The sequence below is a fragment of the Fonsecaea erecta genome (assembly GCF_001651985.1).
Source record: "Fonsecaea erecta strain CBS 125763 chromosome Unknown Scaff5, whole genome shotgun sequence".
Lineage (NCBI taxonomy): Eukaryota > Fungi > Ascomycota > Eurotiomycetes > Chaetothyriales > Herpotrichiellaceae > Fonsecaea > Fonsecaea erecta.
In genome coordinates, this window is record NW_017387248.1 from 826,510 (window position 1) to 842,282 (window position 15,773).

At 51.7% G+C, this 15,773-nt stretch overlaps 4 protein-coding genes across 4 annotated transcripts; 2 read left to right on the plus strand and 2 right to left on the minus strand.

Moving 5' to 3' along the window:
* Nucleotides 1-86: 86 nt before the first annotated feature.
* AYL99_06368 (hypothetical protein) lies at nucleotides 87-1,445 on the plus strand (the record flags this gene model as incomplete). Its single annotated transcript, XM_018837877.1, has 3 exons — nucleotides 87-303; nucleotides 358-507; nucleotides 562-1,445. The coding sequence occupies 3 exons, from the start codon at nucleotides 87-89 to the stop codon at nucleotides 1,443-1,445; spliced, it is 1,251 nt and encodes a 416-aa protein (XP_018692437.1).
* A 1,486-nt stretch (nucleotides 1,446-2,931) lies between these two features.
* AYL99_06369 (hypothetical protein) lies at nucleotides 2,932-4,006 on the plus strand (the record flags this gene model as incomplete). The annotated part of the gene is made up of 3 exons (XM_018837878.1): nucleotides 2,932-2,976; nucleotides 3,090-3,144; nucleotides 3,240-4,006. The coding sequence occupies 3 exons, from the start codon at nucleotides 2,932-2,934 to the stop codon at nucleotides 4,004-4,006; spliced, it is 867 nt and encodes a 288-aa protein (XP_018692438.1).
* A 549-nt stretch (nucleotides 4,007-4,555) lies between these two features.
* Nucleotides 4,556-8,488, minus strand: AYL99_06370 (hypothetical protein; the record flags this gene model as incomplete). The annotated part of the gene is made up of 4 exons (XM_018837879.1): nucleotides 4,556-4,753; nucleotides 4,877-5,057; nucleotides 5,220-5,226; nucleotides 6,247-8,488. 4 exons carry the CDS (start codon nucleotides 8,486-8,488, stop codon nucleotides 4,556-4,558), a joined length of 2,628 nt encoding a protein of 875 aa, XP_018692439.1.
* A 775-nt stretch (nucleotides 8,489-9,263) lies between these two features.
* AYL99_06371 (proteasome activator subunit 4) lies at nucleotides 9,264-15,289 on the minus strand (the record flags this gene model as incomplete). The annotated part of the gene is made up of 3 exons (XM_018837880.1): nucleotides 9,264-9,326; nucleotides 9,377-14,780; nucleotides 14,838-15,289. 3 exons carry the CDS (start codon nucleotides 15,287-15,289, stop codon nucleotides 9,264-9,266), a joined length of 5,919 nt encoding a protein of 1,972 aa, XP_018692440.1.
* Nucleotides 15,290-15,773: the final 484 nt, after the last annotated feature.

Genomic DNA, 15,773 nt, shown 5'->3' on the forward strand with positions numbered 1-15,773 from the left:
CCCGTCTGCGCCCGTGCCCGTCGCTTAAACCCACAGTTCGCAACACACGCAGATGGCGATCGTCCGATCAAGCTAAACAAGGCACAATGCATTGCGGCGCCGACACCGTGGGTGCAGCTGTCAATCAGAAGCAAATGACAGCTTCCATGGCTTCTGCTGAAAAGAACTCTCTGACCGACCCGGAATGCTCTGCGAAGCCCCAATCGATCCTGGAAGCCTGTCGACAGAGGGATTTCGCCGCCCTGGTCACGCTTGCAACTTCGACTGGGGGTCTTTTGACCGACGAATTGCGCCGGCAAGCTTGTAGGTCCCCCCATACACTCCGTGGCACTTGGAACTGACACCTGAACTTGGAAGGGCCAATTCTATTGGGTTGCACACCTGAAGACACAACACCGGCCCAGCCAGAGCACGCAAATCAGCGCCGGTGGAAATCACTGCCCCGTCACCCGGACGAGGATCAAGTACAACTCGATGTTGATCGTGCCTTTGTATACTACCCTAAAGGTTTGCGCCACGTCCCCGACGATTACAATGTGACACTGGTCTGAATGCAGCTAGATGAATCCGAACAATCGCTCGAGCAAAAGAAGGCAGAGCTCTTTGAGCTGATTGTGTCGACATTGAGGAGCTATCCAGTCCTCTCCTATTTCCAAAGCTACCACGATGTCGTACAGGTCCTCCTCCTTGTGCTGGGAAAACATCAGGCAATGCCTGCGGTTCCACGAATTTCTTTGCTCCGTCTTCGCGACTACATGCTGCCGACAATCACCCCTGCGACGAGACATTTCGAGCTTGTATCGGCTGTTGTGACGGCCGCTGACCCTGAACTGGCTAATCACATTGCCCAGGCTGAGAATATTTTCGCTCTGTCGGCGACCCATTCCCTGTTTGCACACGACATCTACGACTATGGCGACATTGCCAGGCTGTACGATTTCTTGCTTGCGCATGAGCCAATCATGAGCATCTATTTGTTTGCGGCGGTTACAATATCGAGGCGATCGGAGTTGCTCGAGATGCCCGCGGATCAGTCCGACATCCTTACCTTTGTGATATCCAAGCTACCCCAGACTTTCGACATTGATGCACGGATCCAGGATGCCGTAACCCTGTTTCGCCATCATCCGCCTCAAAAGTTGCCGGGCTTCATCTGGTGGCGCCTATCCCGTTACAGCGTCCTCAAAACATCACGCTGCATTGCCCATCCTCAGAGTCTGGAGGAGGCCACGGTTCTTTGCCAGAAGCAGATCCAGCAAATCCACAGCCATGAGCTGATGCGAAAGAGAGCACTGTTATTGTATAAGTATCGGAAATCCGCCGCATCGATGACCGCCGTAATCTTAGTGGGCATCTTCTCAATCTGGTTGCGAAAGACGGGCCACGACAGGATCTTGTGGTCCATGATATCGACTGCGTCTACGCTTTTTTCTACCTCTCGATAGACTGTCTCACCAGATCGACGAGCAGCGAGAAGGCATGGCTTCGATCCTACACTGACTAGTTCGAATGAGCGCCCAGGGCTCGGGAGCCTCCCGAAACAAGGGAATAACTCTGCTTCGTGGTATTTTCCCATCTCCACGACGTCAAATGCTTGCAACCAAACAACAATCAACATATGCCCATGCTGCAGCCACCTCCACCATCCACCCTTGCTGCATCACCATCACACAACCCCACCTGAGCCATTCTTGATGCAGTTCAACCCTTGTATTTCCAATTCTTGCAATGTACGCTGCATGCCGATGCGAAGTGGTAGAGGTCAGCGAATGCGTCGTCCTTTGCGCCTGTTCAGGGTATAGCTTTGGTAAGACTTTGCCCCCTGGCTGGCCCTCCAAGGACAACCGGAGCCATACGGACCGATACCTCTGTGTAGTATGCCTATTGCACACCGGCACCAAAAATTCCAAAACTCCCAGGTTGTCTTGGCCCAGTCCGCCACTCACATTACAAAACGTAATGTAAGCGTGTTAGGACTGCGAAACATGTAAATTCCGGCACTCATTCACCTTTTCTTCTCATCATGATTCGGAAATGATCATCTCCAAGTTCCGCGAAAACACGGGTGTCTCATCAGCGGGCGTGAGTGTCTGCGGGCAGTGACATGGACTGGGGATTTGAGGGCAGTGGCGAGGAAGGATTGGATGAGAGCTGTGATGTGGTCTCTTGGAGGCTGTGACATGGAAGGGAATGTTGCAAGCACTCACGGCGAGCATTGAGCATGATGTCCATCTGAATAGATCTGACTTCGGACTTGCAGCTGCTTTGGGATGACAGAAGTAACCCTCGTTGGAAGACTTGACGAGACGTCGTTGAACCTGCGCACGTTAGCAAAGGTTCTTACGCCCTGTTGAAACATGCACGACCTACCTGTCTGTGGAAGAACTCATTGAAGAGCGACGAAGGATTCCGCTCAGTAAAGGGAGCAAGCTATGGAAGGCGGAAGGTCGCAAGGAAAGGAAACCTGCTTATTGCTTTCAACATAACGGGGGATCTACAATGGTAGGGACGCTCTTTGCGAGAGATGGCGAAGAATCTACTTGGGGCACATGGGCCTTGATATACATCTACCTCATAGAAGCGTTATGCTCCAGGCATCAGAACATAGAAGATGAAATAGAAGCATGTTTGTATCCAGCTTGTTGGAGGTCCTACTACTACCCGGCGGGGTGCCAGGGGTGCCCTTTTGGGGAGGGTGGTGGCTTAAATTATTTGTAATGACATGCATCTCATCAACTCATTCGGCCCACATACTGCATGCTTCGATCGGTAATTACGCAGCCTTTTTCAGGCAGCCCTACATCTCCAACTCACTAAAACTATTATTACGAGGTACCTCGTACAGAGACAGGCAAACGTGTTCGCACTTCGTCCTCGTTCAACACCGACCACGTTCTCCAGCACCCACGCCATCTGCACTCGCCGCTCAAGATGGCAAATAGAGGCTATGATGTCGTTGTCGACGTCGACACAGAAGTATGGATTCCCGTCGTATTTCCCTCCCCTCCCTCCCTCCATCATCCCTCGCATGACCGCCCCGAGAAATAGATTGAAGCCTGTGGGAAAACTAACATCACATCCACCACTAGGGTGACCTGGGTCACACCGACCTCCAAGACGACGACCTGGAATTCCACCCGTCAAGTACGTCCGCTCGCTCGCAACCTCACAATTCTAGAAACGAACGTCGAATCTGACCTGAATACTAACTGCGCGCGCGCTCTCTTTCACTTTCACAGACTTCGAATCGGGTTCCTCGAACCGCAAAATCCAGCCCGACACGCCCTTCCTCTCAAGCTCGACGAATCCCGCCGGCCTGCCCAATGACCCCTCGTCCATGCCGCAGAAACACATGCTGTGGTCGCTCTCCTTCTACGCGCAGTTCTTCGACGTCGACACCTCGACGGTCCTGCACCGGTGTCGCTCCGCCATCCTGCCCTTCGTGCCCAACACACCGGGGTTTCTCGACATCATGGACGGCAATCCGGACCTCTACGGCCCGTTCTGGATCGCGACCACCGTCGTGGTCATCCTGTTTCTCACGGGGACGATCAGTCACAAGCTGGCCACGGAAGGGAAGAAGCATTTCGAGTATGACTTTAGACTGCTCAGCGGTGCCGCAGGCCTGATCTACGGATACACACTGTTCATACCCCTAGGCCTCTGGGGCGCGCTGCGCTGGTTCGGTGCACAGTCTCTCGAACTGGTGGAGTGCTGGGCGCTTTATGGGTACAGCAACCTGTTCTGGATTGCCGTGGCATTGGTGTCGTGGTCACCGTTGAATGGACTTAACTACGCCCTCGTTGGGCTGGGTTACGGGGTCAGTGTGTTCTTTTTGGTCAAGAACCTGTATCCGGTGATCAGTGCGACGGAGAAGAAGATCAGCCAGGTTCTGCTGCTGGCGGTGGTCTTGCTCCACGCCGGCCTGGCGATCGCCATCAAGATTTTGTTTTTCAGCCACAAGAGCCCTGCGAAGGATGATGACAGTAAGATGTTGTTGTTCTAGTCCATACTTTGTACCCCATGGCATTGGAGGCGGCTTCACAATGACTTGAGGGCGGGCTGGCGGACACGGGGGTTATAACGGTACATGTATCAACAACACGACGAGGATACGGGGAAATGGGAAAGAGTCCCTCCTCTATTTGGAGTGGCTCCTTCAATAATGATAAACTTGATCCATCCAAGGACAGGGATTCCTACAAGAAATTTCGTTGCACTTTCCCCTATTATCATCTGCTTGCCGCATTTGGGCGGGGCATGTGCGGACGCTGGAGCGTGTGACAAATGTGCTTTGAACATAGGTGGCATTGACGATCTAACCTGTCCAGCTCGTGGCCACCCTTTTCTGGGGCTCACGAGACTGGTCCTGCATTTTCTCTACCACGCATCACTTCCGGCGAAAGATACAGCTCACCACAGACTTCTTGTGATCTTGCTCCTGCAGATTCTGTGCACCCGGTCCATCATCTCGCACGAAACCAGCGCCGCCACCACCACCACCACCACCACCACGCATCGCAAAGTACAAACTCCTGAGGGCGTGCGCAGACCACTACTTGATCTTCTTCTTGGGTCGGAGCTGGTTGGAATGCCCGCACTTCTTCTTGCGGCAGTTGGTGGCTCGCGGGGGCAGGCGGGCGTAGCACTTTCGGCAGATCATCTTCTCGCAGTTGTACTTGGAGGCGAGCGCCTTGAGGGAGGGTTCGATGATACCACCGCGGAGACGGAGGACGAGGTGCAGCGTGGATTCCTATATTTTGTTCAAAAAAACAGCGCCCGCAGGTCAGTCAGGTTCAAATTGGCGGGGTTGGAGAAGCCGGTAGATTTCTCCCTTTCGAGGAGAAGGTTTTAGTTGGGAAAGAAGCGTGTGTACCTTCTGGATGTTGTAGTCGCTCAGAGTACGGCCATCTTCGAGCTGCTTGCCGGCGAAGATCAAGCGCTGCTGGTCGGGCGGGATGCCTTCCTTGTCTTGGATCTTGGACTTGACGTTGTCGATCGTGTCGGACGACTCGACCTCAAGGGTGATGGTCTTGCCCGTGAGGGTCTTGACGAAGCTGTTGTGTTGAAAGAAAAGACGAGATCTCGTTAGCTCTTCCTGTCCCCTTTTCGCAGCTTCTTTTCTTGGAAATTTCCGCAAATGTGCTCGAGTGACGAGGAATAATTTCGAAAATGAAAAGGGAACGTCGGCTTCGTGCAAGCGCTTCGGGAAAACTTACATCTGCACTGAAAAACGAAAGTCAGTAAAATGAGCGATTCTCTCGCTAAATGAACGGATTCACAGCTTACTCTTGTCAAGATCTTCTAGTCACTGGCAATGGGGGTTGATGTGTAGCAGCAGTGATATCGAAAAGCGAGGGGTGGCGAGACGTCTTTGATTGTGGACGCAGATTTGGCGCCAAGACTGTCCCGACCGAGAAGGGAAGGTGGAGCGGATGAGGTCCTCAGCCTCGTTCAGCCTTGTCCGCAGCGCTTCTTTTCCGTCTTCAAAGTCTAGGAATCAGAAATCAGTCTTTTCAGACATCTGTCAGGAAGGCTGCAAATAAAATCCTTTTTGTCTTTGCTGTCGAGCTAGTTTCTGCTGGAGTGGTAATTACAATGCGGCGCAGATACCAAAAAATTGCGGTGCTAGACATTCGCCGACATCGTAAATGTTCGTGAAATTGCGATTGAGTGGGAGCTTTGGGGAGCAATTGATCACCGGTGTCAGGATCAAGCAGGAGACAAGAGAGGTGTGGATAGAAGGATGGATTACGAATCTATATAATCTGCACCATGTAGGTGTTCCCAATATCCTTCGTGCAGCCCCTCCTTGGATCCCCTCGATCAATCCACTGGTTCTTCCTCTAACAACAACTTGAAACTGAAGGGTTCAAATGCCACGCCCTCTCCAATGAAATGCTTACTCATCGCCTCTACCCAGTGCAACCTGAGACTGTGCAACATGGCACTTGTTCCTTCCATGACACACAAGACAGCAATCGTTAACACAAACCAGAAGTAGAAGGTGACCACCACCATGATGACCTGTAATGCGCCGGGGGAGGCTCCAAAAGCGTTGCCCAATGTCATAGTCCATAAAACAACCGAAAGTTGTTGATGGGCAAGCGAGAGAGCCCAGAGTCGAAGATACGAAGCCGTGTGCGAGACGCAATTTAAGCAAAATTCGATCGTATCTAAACACCAGCACGTCAGATTTCGTCACCATAACGGGGTTTGGAAAGAGGAGAGTGCGAAGCGACTTACGAATAGTCTGGTGGATCATAACTTCTGAGAACTCGAATTCCTCTTCCTCCCCGTCTCCGATATTCTCAGTTATCATTGCACCCTCATCATCATCATCCTCGCTCGGCCGGCCATTCATACGCCCTTCGTTGGCGTGAGCATGTTCGTCGTCATCATCCAGATCTGTGGCATGGGTGACGCGACTAGTGTCGCCGATGCCGCGGTATCCTTGAGCAGCGGTCTTCTGGTGTTGCCAGCGCAGGTACAAGGGCTTCAGAAGGAGAAGAATAGGCACGTTGATGACGGCAAGCAAAAGCAGGCACACTTGAACCACCGCTTGACCGGCGTAAAGCTGTTCGCTTTCTTCCACATTCCCTGGCGACAGGAACATTTGAATCAACATGTTGAGCAAGGATGGTGGGTTGCGACCTTCCGCTGCCCAGTCGATTGACCATTTGTAGATGATGCAGAAAGAAAGGTATCCAAAGATAGCCTGGAAGAATATCATCCCCGGCACAAAGTTACCCCAGATGTCGATCGGAGACTTGAAGTGTCTGGCATTGATGTATGAGAAGCACAGAGCGTAGGTCATGTGAGCCCAACCCATGAGAATCGACAGCTTCATTTTCAAACTGTTGCTGAAAAGCAAGTCATTCTCGGAGCCATGCCATGCCCAATCCAGACCGAATGGATACCGATAGCTACCCTTGAGGTGACCAGTAACCTCTGGACGACCGTCTTCAGGGAATTCCCAGGCGGAGGCGAAAGGGGTAAATCCTTTTGAGAAGACATCGTTGTAGACAAGACCGGTGTACATGGAGAAGATACCCATCATCAGCATGATGTAGCGACCATAGAATGCCATCGCAAAGAGTTCATCCTGCTTAGACCGGGCTAACGGCTTTTCCCAATAGATCATTGCTGCTGCAGCCATTGCCATCAAGCATCCGTGTCCGAAGTCACCAAACATGACGGCGAACAGGAACGGGAACGTGACGATGGTGTAAAGGCCAGGGTTGACTTCCTGGTATTTAGCGGTTCCATAGGCATTAATGATGGTTTGAAAGCCTTCGGTGAATTTGTTGGTCTTGTTGTAAGTCGGTGGAGTTCTGTTGGTCTTGATCTGGTTCACAATGGTTGGCACCGACAATCCAGCCCGGTCGTTGACATCTTGCAGGGTGCGTCGAATCTGTGGCAGAGTATTGGTGGGACACCAGGCTTCAGCAATCAAGGTCTTTCTGGCCTGGTCATAAGAGCACATGTTCAAGGCATTGAAGACGGCCTTCTCTTTTTTGATGACAATCATCCAAGCAGCAAGAGATCGAGCTATGGCACTCAATTCCGCATCGAGGGTATTCTTGGTGTTCCGGAGGACACTCGCAAGGTCGCTGAGGCGGGTGTTGACTTCATGAATCTGGTCCCTCCGAATATCACTGTTCTCATCGACGTTGTAGAGGTCTGCGCCTAGAGATTCGGAGATTTTTCTAATCTTCGCAATAATTTCCTTGCCGTGGGCGAAGATCACAAAGACATTCTTCTGAATCTCCTCGTTGTTCTCGGGGTTGATGATGGGCTCTGGGATTTCAGATTGATTCATGTAAAGGTTGCCACGAAGGGTCCTCCACAAGATGCGTTCGAACGCAGGTAGACGCTCACGGGGGATGACTCCGGCGACAAAGCCAATGTTCATAACGGCGAAGCTCTGTTGTTGCTGAGCGGCGTCACCATTAGCTCTGCCTTCCTCGACCTCTGTGTTTCGCAGCAAAGGGGCGTCATCCTCGTCAATGCTTGCGCGGATATCTTCCGTTTGCCCATGAGCCCTGTCGAAGAAACCTCCAGCCTCTTTAAGAACCCATCGCCACTCGGTCAACTCGACCTCCCTCTTCTTCAATGTTTCATAGCTTTCATTCAAGCTGCTGATGCGTTGTTCCAAGCTCTCGGCGCGTTCCACCAGGGCATCAATCTCATTGGCTTGCGGAACCGCAAGCATATTCTCGTCGAAGTCCCAGTGGCTCCTCATCTCAATCTGGGATTTGTCCATTTGGGCCTTGAAATAACGGAACTGGCGTTCAACGTTATCTAGTCGGCGGATCTCCTTGGTAAAGGTGCGTTGGAAGGCAGTTGTCTCAGCGTTGAGATCGCGGAATTGGACAACGCCAATTTCACCAAGGGCAGAGACGACTTCGCGTCCGATTTCGTTGGAGATGTAGAGCTGGGTCAAGGACATGCTCGCCGAGCGGAAGAGGGTGTCTTTATGGGCCATGCTGGGCGGATGTTGAAGGAGAGGACAGGCCGCCCAGGCCTTGACGAAGCAGGAATTGAGAAATGAGACACACCAAAGAGCTTCGGTGGCTCGCTGGACTAACTTAGAGCTTGGAAAGATAAAAGGTCGAAGCCTGGTTCCTGCGGGAGGTATCACCTTGATGATTGCGTCGCAGCTCAGTCTCGAGCTTGGCACGCTAGCCGCTTAAAGGTTCTACCTGGAAATTACGGTCGAGCATTGAGTGCATAACGCAGACAAGGCTGGCAGCCTCGCCATTTCTGTCTCCAAACACTTGACTCGGCAGCATGACTGTCAAGGCCGATAGTAGTCGTGATTCGCATTTCATACCAAGACATCAAGGACTTTGCAGGTCCTCTGATGCCAATCACTAAGATCCTGCTCGCCCTTTCATCATCCGTTCACTCCCAGAGAATACACGATCCACTCTATCCTCGCCCACCCGTTAGGTCATGACCTTTGAAAAAAAAAACTCGCATCCCTGCATTCATCTCTCGCTTGTCCGGCCAATTACTGACAGAACCAAGAGAATGGCCCCTAGGCACCATGAGGTCCTATCCCTGGAGAGCTCAATCGTTTTCCCTGAGGAGTAATTACACATTGGAGGAAGGTACCGAGAATCGACCAGAAGAAGAACTTGCTGCAGAAACAGATAACAACGCCGGTGCGACCGGTTAATGCCCTTCAAACAAGACGCCAACGCTATGCCTGAAACACATAGATGTTTTGCGTTTTCATTCTACAAGTTAGTGCAAAGCTAAGCAAAATAGCTCTTCCACAATACACCAGAGAGGTCTTCAATTTGTTCTGGTTTGAATGCCTGCAACTAGTCAGCTTGGGTTCACACAATAGTTTCAACACAATACGTACCTTGACATCTATATGCCAAGTATCCTGCCTCGTCTTCTTGAAGTCGCTAATTATGCTCTTGACGCTGTTGCCCACAGTTGCTGGATCGTTCGCCGCCTTGCTGCTCAAAGTGACCAAGACGTCAGGCATCCAAGCCGGCGGTGGACTTGAATAAGGGAATGCCTGAATCAGAGCGCCCAACCCGAGCACTGCCGCATGGCGAACGATGACAAGCCGCTGTGCTTCAGGGGTAGGTGTGTTGGTCCCTGAAGTCCGTGCTGACGACAGCCCGGCTAGTTGGCCCTTGGGTTTCTTCGGTAGGGGATTGTCAATGAGCATTTGTGTAAATCGATCCCTCAGATGGATGATCATCCTCTCCCGCAGCTCGAGCGGCGAGCACCGGATCATCCCAGACAAGGTCGTGGCAGCACCCGCACGGACCTCGTGTTGTGTATCTTGGAGCATATCAGCCACGCAGTTGAATAGTTTCTGCTTACTTTCTTCGGACAGCAAGAACAGGCGTCGGAAAAAGATGATCTGCATATTGATCATGACACGCAAACGTTGATGCCATGACGGAGATGTTCTCCCTATGCGGATCAGCGACTCGATCAATGCTTGATCCTCTCCTATCCGATGGGGAATATTCGGCAGGTGACGGAAGACATGATAAGCCAGGGATTGCAACTCTGGATCCTCCTTGACATCCATCATGTGCAGGAATTGCTCCATAAACAAATTGGGGAAGTACTTCAATAACTGTGTGCACTCGTATGACGAGAGCATCGAGTCAAGCCACAATAGTATGGTTTTGCTCCCAGATGTATAAGCCGAAGGGGTCTGTTGACCTGGGGTGCGTTCATGTCGCCACTTGTCCAAGCGCTCGAAAATCTCGCTCATGGTCTCGTCAAATTCTTTGGTTGGCAGGTAGGGCTGGGTCCCAATAGGGCCCGCCTTTCTCTGGGCTTCGAGGAGCTCCTCGACATTCTTGTACGATTCATGGTATCGAGTGCGGGTAATAGCAGCAAGTGTCTGAGCCATAGCCTCTCGAACGCCTTTGTATGGGTGATCAATGTGGCCTAGGAAGTTCTCCATGATGGGCTTTTCCAGCTGGAAATGCCACCCTGCATCTAAGATGACTTGATGGAGGAGATGAATCTTTGAGCTCTCTTTGAAAGCAGCGTTAGATCCCATGTCAAGGCGGAAGCTAGTTAGCCACTCCACCAAAGGCCATGCTCTTCGAGGGTCCCGAGATTGAAGAATCATATGAAGGAAAGTCGTCCAGTAGCCGGAATTCTCTGGAGTCAGGCCGTCCGAAAAGACTCGCTGAATGATGGGGAACGCGAATTCCCACACCATCGTCCGCCGCTCAATGGAGTTATCCATCACTGACGTGACCAAACCACCCAGGATCTCTGCTGTTGCACGATGTTGGTGCTTGTCGCTGCCGTCCTCAAAAACGGCCAATGTCTCTTCTTTGATGTCTTCGAATGTTGCCACCGCTAGACCATCTCTGATAATCAATTCGAAGGCATAAGTCAACATTGCAGCACTGGCCATGCGGAACTTGTCCGCTGATTGGTCTCGCGGTTCCTGCTTCAGGTATTTGAAAAAGGTGACAAACCATTGTCGATCCAAGTGCTTGCCGATTACTGTTCGTTTCTTCCATTCCAGTTCGTCATAGATGATATCGTTCTGCACATTGGCTTTGTAGCCAGGCATGTCTTTTGACCACACAAGCCAACCGGGATAATCATGGTCAATGTAGACCTCGGCATCGGGTTGAGAGAATGCCTTCAAAAATGTTTCGGTCCACGACTCTTCCCCGGCTCTGGTCTCGACCTTGACTTTCGCGGGGAACTCTTGAATTGCCTGGATGTAATTCGCATACTCGTGGTTGCACACAGCCCGCACGTCCGTCATGGTGAACAGAGCCACCAATCCTTGGGAATACAATCCTCGCAGGCCCGGATGAGGATCTATCGTGCCCAGGGTTATCAGATCAATCATGCTGTCCGAAGCAACTGTGTCAAAACGCATCCCTAATGACATGACTAGCGTCGCTACACGAGTGGCTTTCTTCCAATGTGAGACGCGAGTCAGTTCAATGAGCTCTTCCGCAAGTTCTGCCTTCTTGCGCTCGATATTTGCACGCTTGCTCAGGATAAACGCTTTTTTCTTTGCGATTTTCTCATCGACGTCTTCCTCGGGGGCAAACGGGTCAACAACTGTGCGGTCGATAATAGCCAGTCGATCGCCTGGTCGACCGTAGTCCATAATTTGGAACAAACCGCCGCTGCAAAGTTTCTGGATGGAAGGTTTGTCGGCAGTGCTAGCCTCGATGAATGTCCTTATGACGGCAGGAGTGTACTTCCAATGTCTACCCACTGTCTTTGCAAGACTACCAAACAACAAGGCAAACAGTCCACCTTTGATTCGGGGGAAATCGTTCTTCTCCACTGCTTTCTGGAAGGCCGCGATGAGGGGCGGGATGACGAAAAGTCGAGCTCCAAAAATCACCTTTAGAGCTGACTCGCCTGCACTTTGCGCGTTCCGACGAACTTCGGTGTATAAAGAGACAGCAGACTCTGCAAGGTCTAGCAGAAGCAGCTCGTCGAGCTCTGACCGTGGTCTAGGTGCTGCATTATGCCGGAGCCTTTGGGTATGGTAGACATTGGCACGTCGAACGAGTATTGAGCGAGGGTAGTCCTTACGTACTCCACTCACTTTGTACGGCTGCTCGTCGGCGTGTAGCAGTCGAGTGACTCTGTCAAGAACGTGGGCTGAGCGCTCGATGCCAACATCAACGAACCATGACCGATAAGCTGTATATAGGGGAGCGAAAGACGACACATCGTCCTCCCCTTCTCGGGTCAGAAAGACGTGGACATCATGTAGGACACGGCCAATCTTCTGCCTAAGCCGGTGAAGAAGCTTGTAGTTCGCATCCTCCGGCTTGAGCAGCTCGCCTGCGGGATACTGGAAAGAGGGTTTGATCGATGTCTCGTCCGTGCCATCAAGAGAAGCGTCAGTCTCAACTTCATTATTTTGTTCGGGAGCGTGACCATTCGCATGAGACATCGAGGTGTCAGTATCAGCATCGATGCCTGTCGCAGTCGTGGTCAGACCCTCATTGACTCCTTTGGAATCAAAGAGAACTGATACCCCTGCGAGCAGCAGACGGAGGAGAACGAGGTTCCTTGAAACTTCATCCGACCATTCTTTGCCGCTGCCATCGCGTTTAATGCTGGATGAACCGTCGATGAGGCGTTGTAGATGTTGCACTGCGCTTTCAGCCTGGTTCTGGAACAATTCTACACCAAAATCGATCTCTTCTTTGCATGGAACATGCCACTTTGGTTTGATGGTTGCTGGGGGTTCCGCCACTCCCCAGAGATCTGCAGTTATCCCATTCTTAACCTTCTCCGGTTCATACAAAGCGTAGTCGGCAGTGTAAGTCACAGTAAGGTTTAGCAGCAAATGATGCACGTAGTTGGAAACGTGCACAGTTGGCATACCCTTGCATTTTTGCTGCATGTACACGGCGATGTCGAAGAGCTCCTTCTTGTATTTCAGCACCGCGGAGCCCACATGAACCACACACATGCTGAGCATGCTGATATTCCATACCAAGCCTCTGTCTCGAGGCAGGACATCTGAGGCGGCATTTCGTGTCGAGCCCGCGCCATTCTCATCGATTTCTGTGCGGATGGCGCTGATCAAGACAGGAACGAATTTCGCCAAAGCCTTCTCGGGGTCAACCTTGCATAGGCAGTTGCAGATGAAGGCCATGGCATCTCTCGACTGATGAATGACGTGGTTGGCAACGAAGTCAACAATTTTGTTCAATGCCATGTCGTACAATTCCGGTGAGAGAGATGCTAGCAAGGGCATGAAAGCTGCCGGCAGCGTGTTGACAATGTTCTCCTCCGGAGAGCCACTTCTGACGCGCGCTGCATCTGGCAAATTTTCCAGAAGAGTGAAGACCCTGCCCAAGAACGATGTAACAAACTCCCCAAACCCGGCGGTGGACGAAGCAAGTATCAATTCTTCGTCCTTTTCATTCAAGGCGGCATAATTTAACTCGACATGAGAGCCCTCCTGCTCCATTCGCTCCATCTCTCCTGTGATCCACTCCATAGCCAGCATGTTACCTTGGACATCCTCTCTGCCCTTGGAAAGATCTTCGAATGGTATATTGTAGCAGACATTCGCAAAGAACGACAGTGTACACAGAGTCTTGTCGAGATCGTTGGCATCGATGCCCGGCAGAGCCAGTCCCAGGAGAGCTGTGATGTGACATCGATAGCCCTTTGTTCTGATCATCGTCCTCGCTAATATTTGCAATGACCGCATAGATGAAATTGTTCGGTGTACCTCAACAAGTCCTTGCATTGAGGGATAAATCCGTTGGAGAGCCCCGGGAAGGATCAAGTCTGGCTCCAAGAACGCTAGAGCCTGAAGGGTTGACAGCGAATAGCTCATGGCCGTTCCACTCTTGGCATAGATGCCCATGAAGATGACTTCTCGCAAGCAGAGGACAAATCGTTTTCTCAGTGCTTCGTTGAGCTTTCGCTCCTCTGGGACCTCCATTTCGCCATTGCGTTCCCTGTTCCACCGCATGACAAAGAAGTCGGCCAGATAGAACACAAGCTGGGCTAGAGTTCGAGTCCAGGAGCCAGAGTTCGATGGATGGAAGAATGTCTCAATTGCTTGGATCAGAGTCTCGAGGAGAGAAAGAACCGAGGTCTTCTTTTCCAGACAAGCTGGTGATAACGACATGACAAACCAGCGAGCGATGTGGTGCGAGACAGGGTGCTTGCGCGAATCACGGTCTAGTAGAAACCCCATGCCCGCTGTTATGTCCACCAGAGCACTGTAAGGCGATGTGGATTGCCCAACAGGAATCTCTAATAACCTCAGAACGGCAGTTGTGATCAGCGTCGACTGCTCAGCTGTGAATATCCCAAACTCGGAAAACTCGACTTGTTTACTAGGCAGCGAGTCCCGGGCGAGGCGTGAGAGAAGATCGACGAGGGCGACATCAACTGTCCGGGATCGGTTTACCAAGGACCAGAGGTGGAAAAAGGTGGGAAGAAAACGCTGGGGGTTCAGGTCCGAACGATTCGGCGGTGGCGGTCCTGTTGGCAGCAGCATATTGAGCAGTCCTATCACCACAAATGCGCCTTCAGTCGAGGACATTGTGAAGTGAGGGAGAATCTCTTCTAGCATAGCGGGGATGTCCTCTGGATCAAAATAGAGCTGGGCAAACGAGCTGATCTTAATGAGTGTCTTGATGTTTCTCTTGAGGTTTGTTGTCTGCATCAAGCCTGACTCGCTTGGTAGCACGAATACTTTGATTTCTCGGAAGAGGGGTCGCCAGTCGAGGGTTAGGTCAAGCAAGGGTCGCAAGTAGTGTTTCCGTCTGCAGAGAAGTCAGTCAAGCAGGGCCTTAAGAGCCGTAGAATGAGAAACAACAGACTTGGTGAGCAGCATGAACATGCTGGCAAAGCGCTCGCCCACGCCGGGATCAATCCCAGGAGCTAGAGCCAGTTCATAATAGAGCCTGACGAGCTTTACACGCTGCTCCTTGGTGGGATCGAACTTCAGTGAGAGCCAACTGCGCAGTTCTCTTGTCCAATGTACCGCACCTGGAGTGAAGTCGCTAGCCTGGATGGCAATGTACAGACGCTTCAGTATCTCCGCCAGATCTGCCTGTCTCTTTGCCTCATCTTCCGTCGGGTATGGTAAGGTAGAAAAGTAAGGATATGTTCGCGGTCTGTTGCGCTTGTTCTGATTTCCGCCATCGTTCGCATGACCATCCTGCATGGTTATGGTCCCGGCTGGAGAGGTGGCTCTTGAGATCTCAGAGCCATGTTTGCCGTGGCTGCCACCATTGACCAGCTCTTCCAAATGATGCTTGGGTGTTTCCATGGCCGTTTATTTCTTTCGCTGCTGAGCCGTGGAGGTCATCCGAGTCGAGGGAGTAAGGGCTTGACAATTGTCCTGTATCATACCGATGTGGACCGAAGCAGGCACCAGGACTTGAGCGACACTCTTTCTCTGCTCGAGATAAAGGTCGCACCAAGGTGGGCAGGCAACGTGGTCGTATGCGGCAAAAAGCGCTTAGCAAGCTGCTGTGCAGCCTTGCGACGTGGTACGTCACGTTTATGCCTGCAAACAACGACTCGACGATCCTGAGAAGGAGGGAGACAGTGGAGGGGGCAGACAATACCGGGAGACCAGTGTTCACGTCTTCCAGGAGCCGTGACAATGGATGCAAGAATGAGATAATCTGTTGCTAAGTATGGTCAATTGCACGCGACACAGTGATTGAACATGTTTCTGTGCCAAATTCTCCGCAAGGCACGAGGCATCAACACGGCAGCCGCCCAAGAAAGGCTTGGCGCTTTCTCAC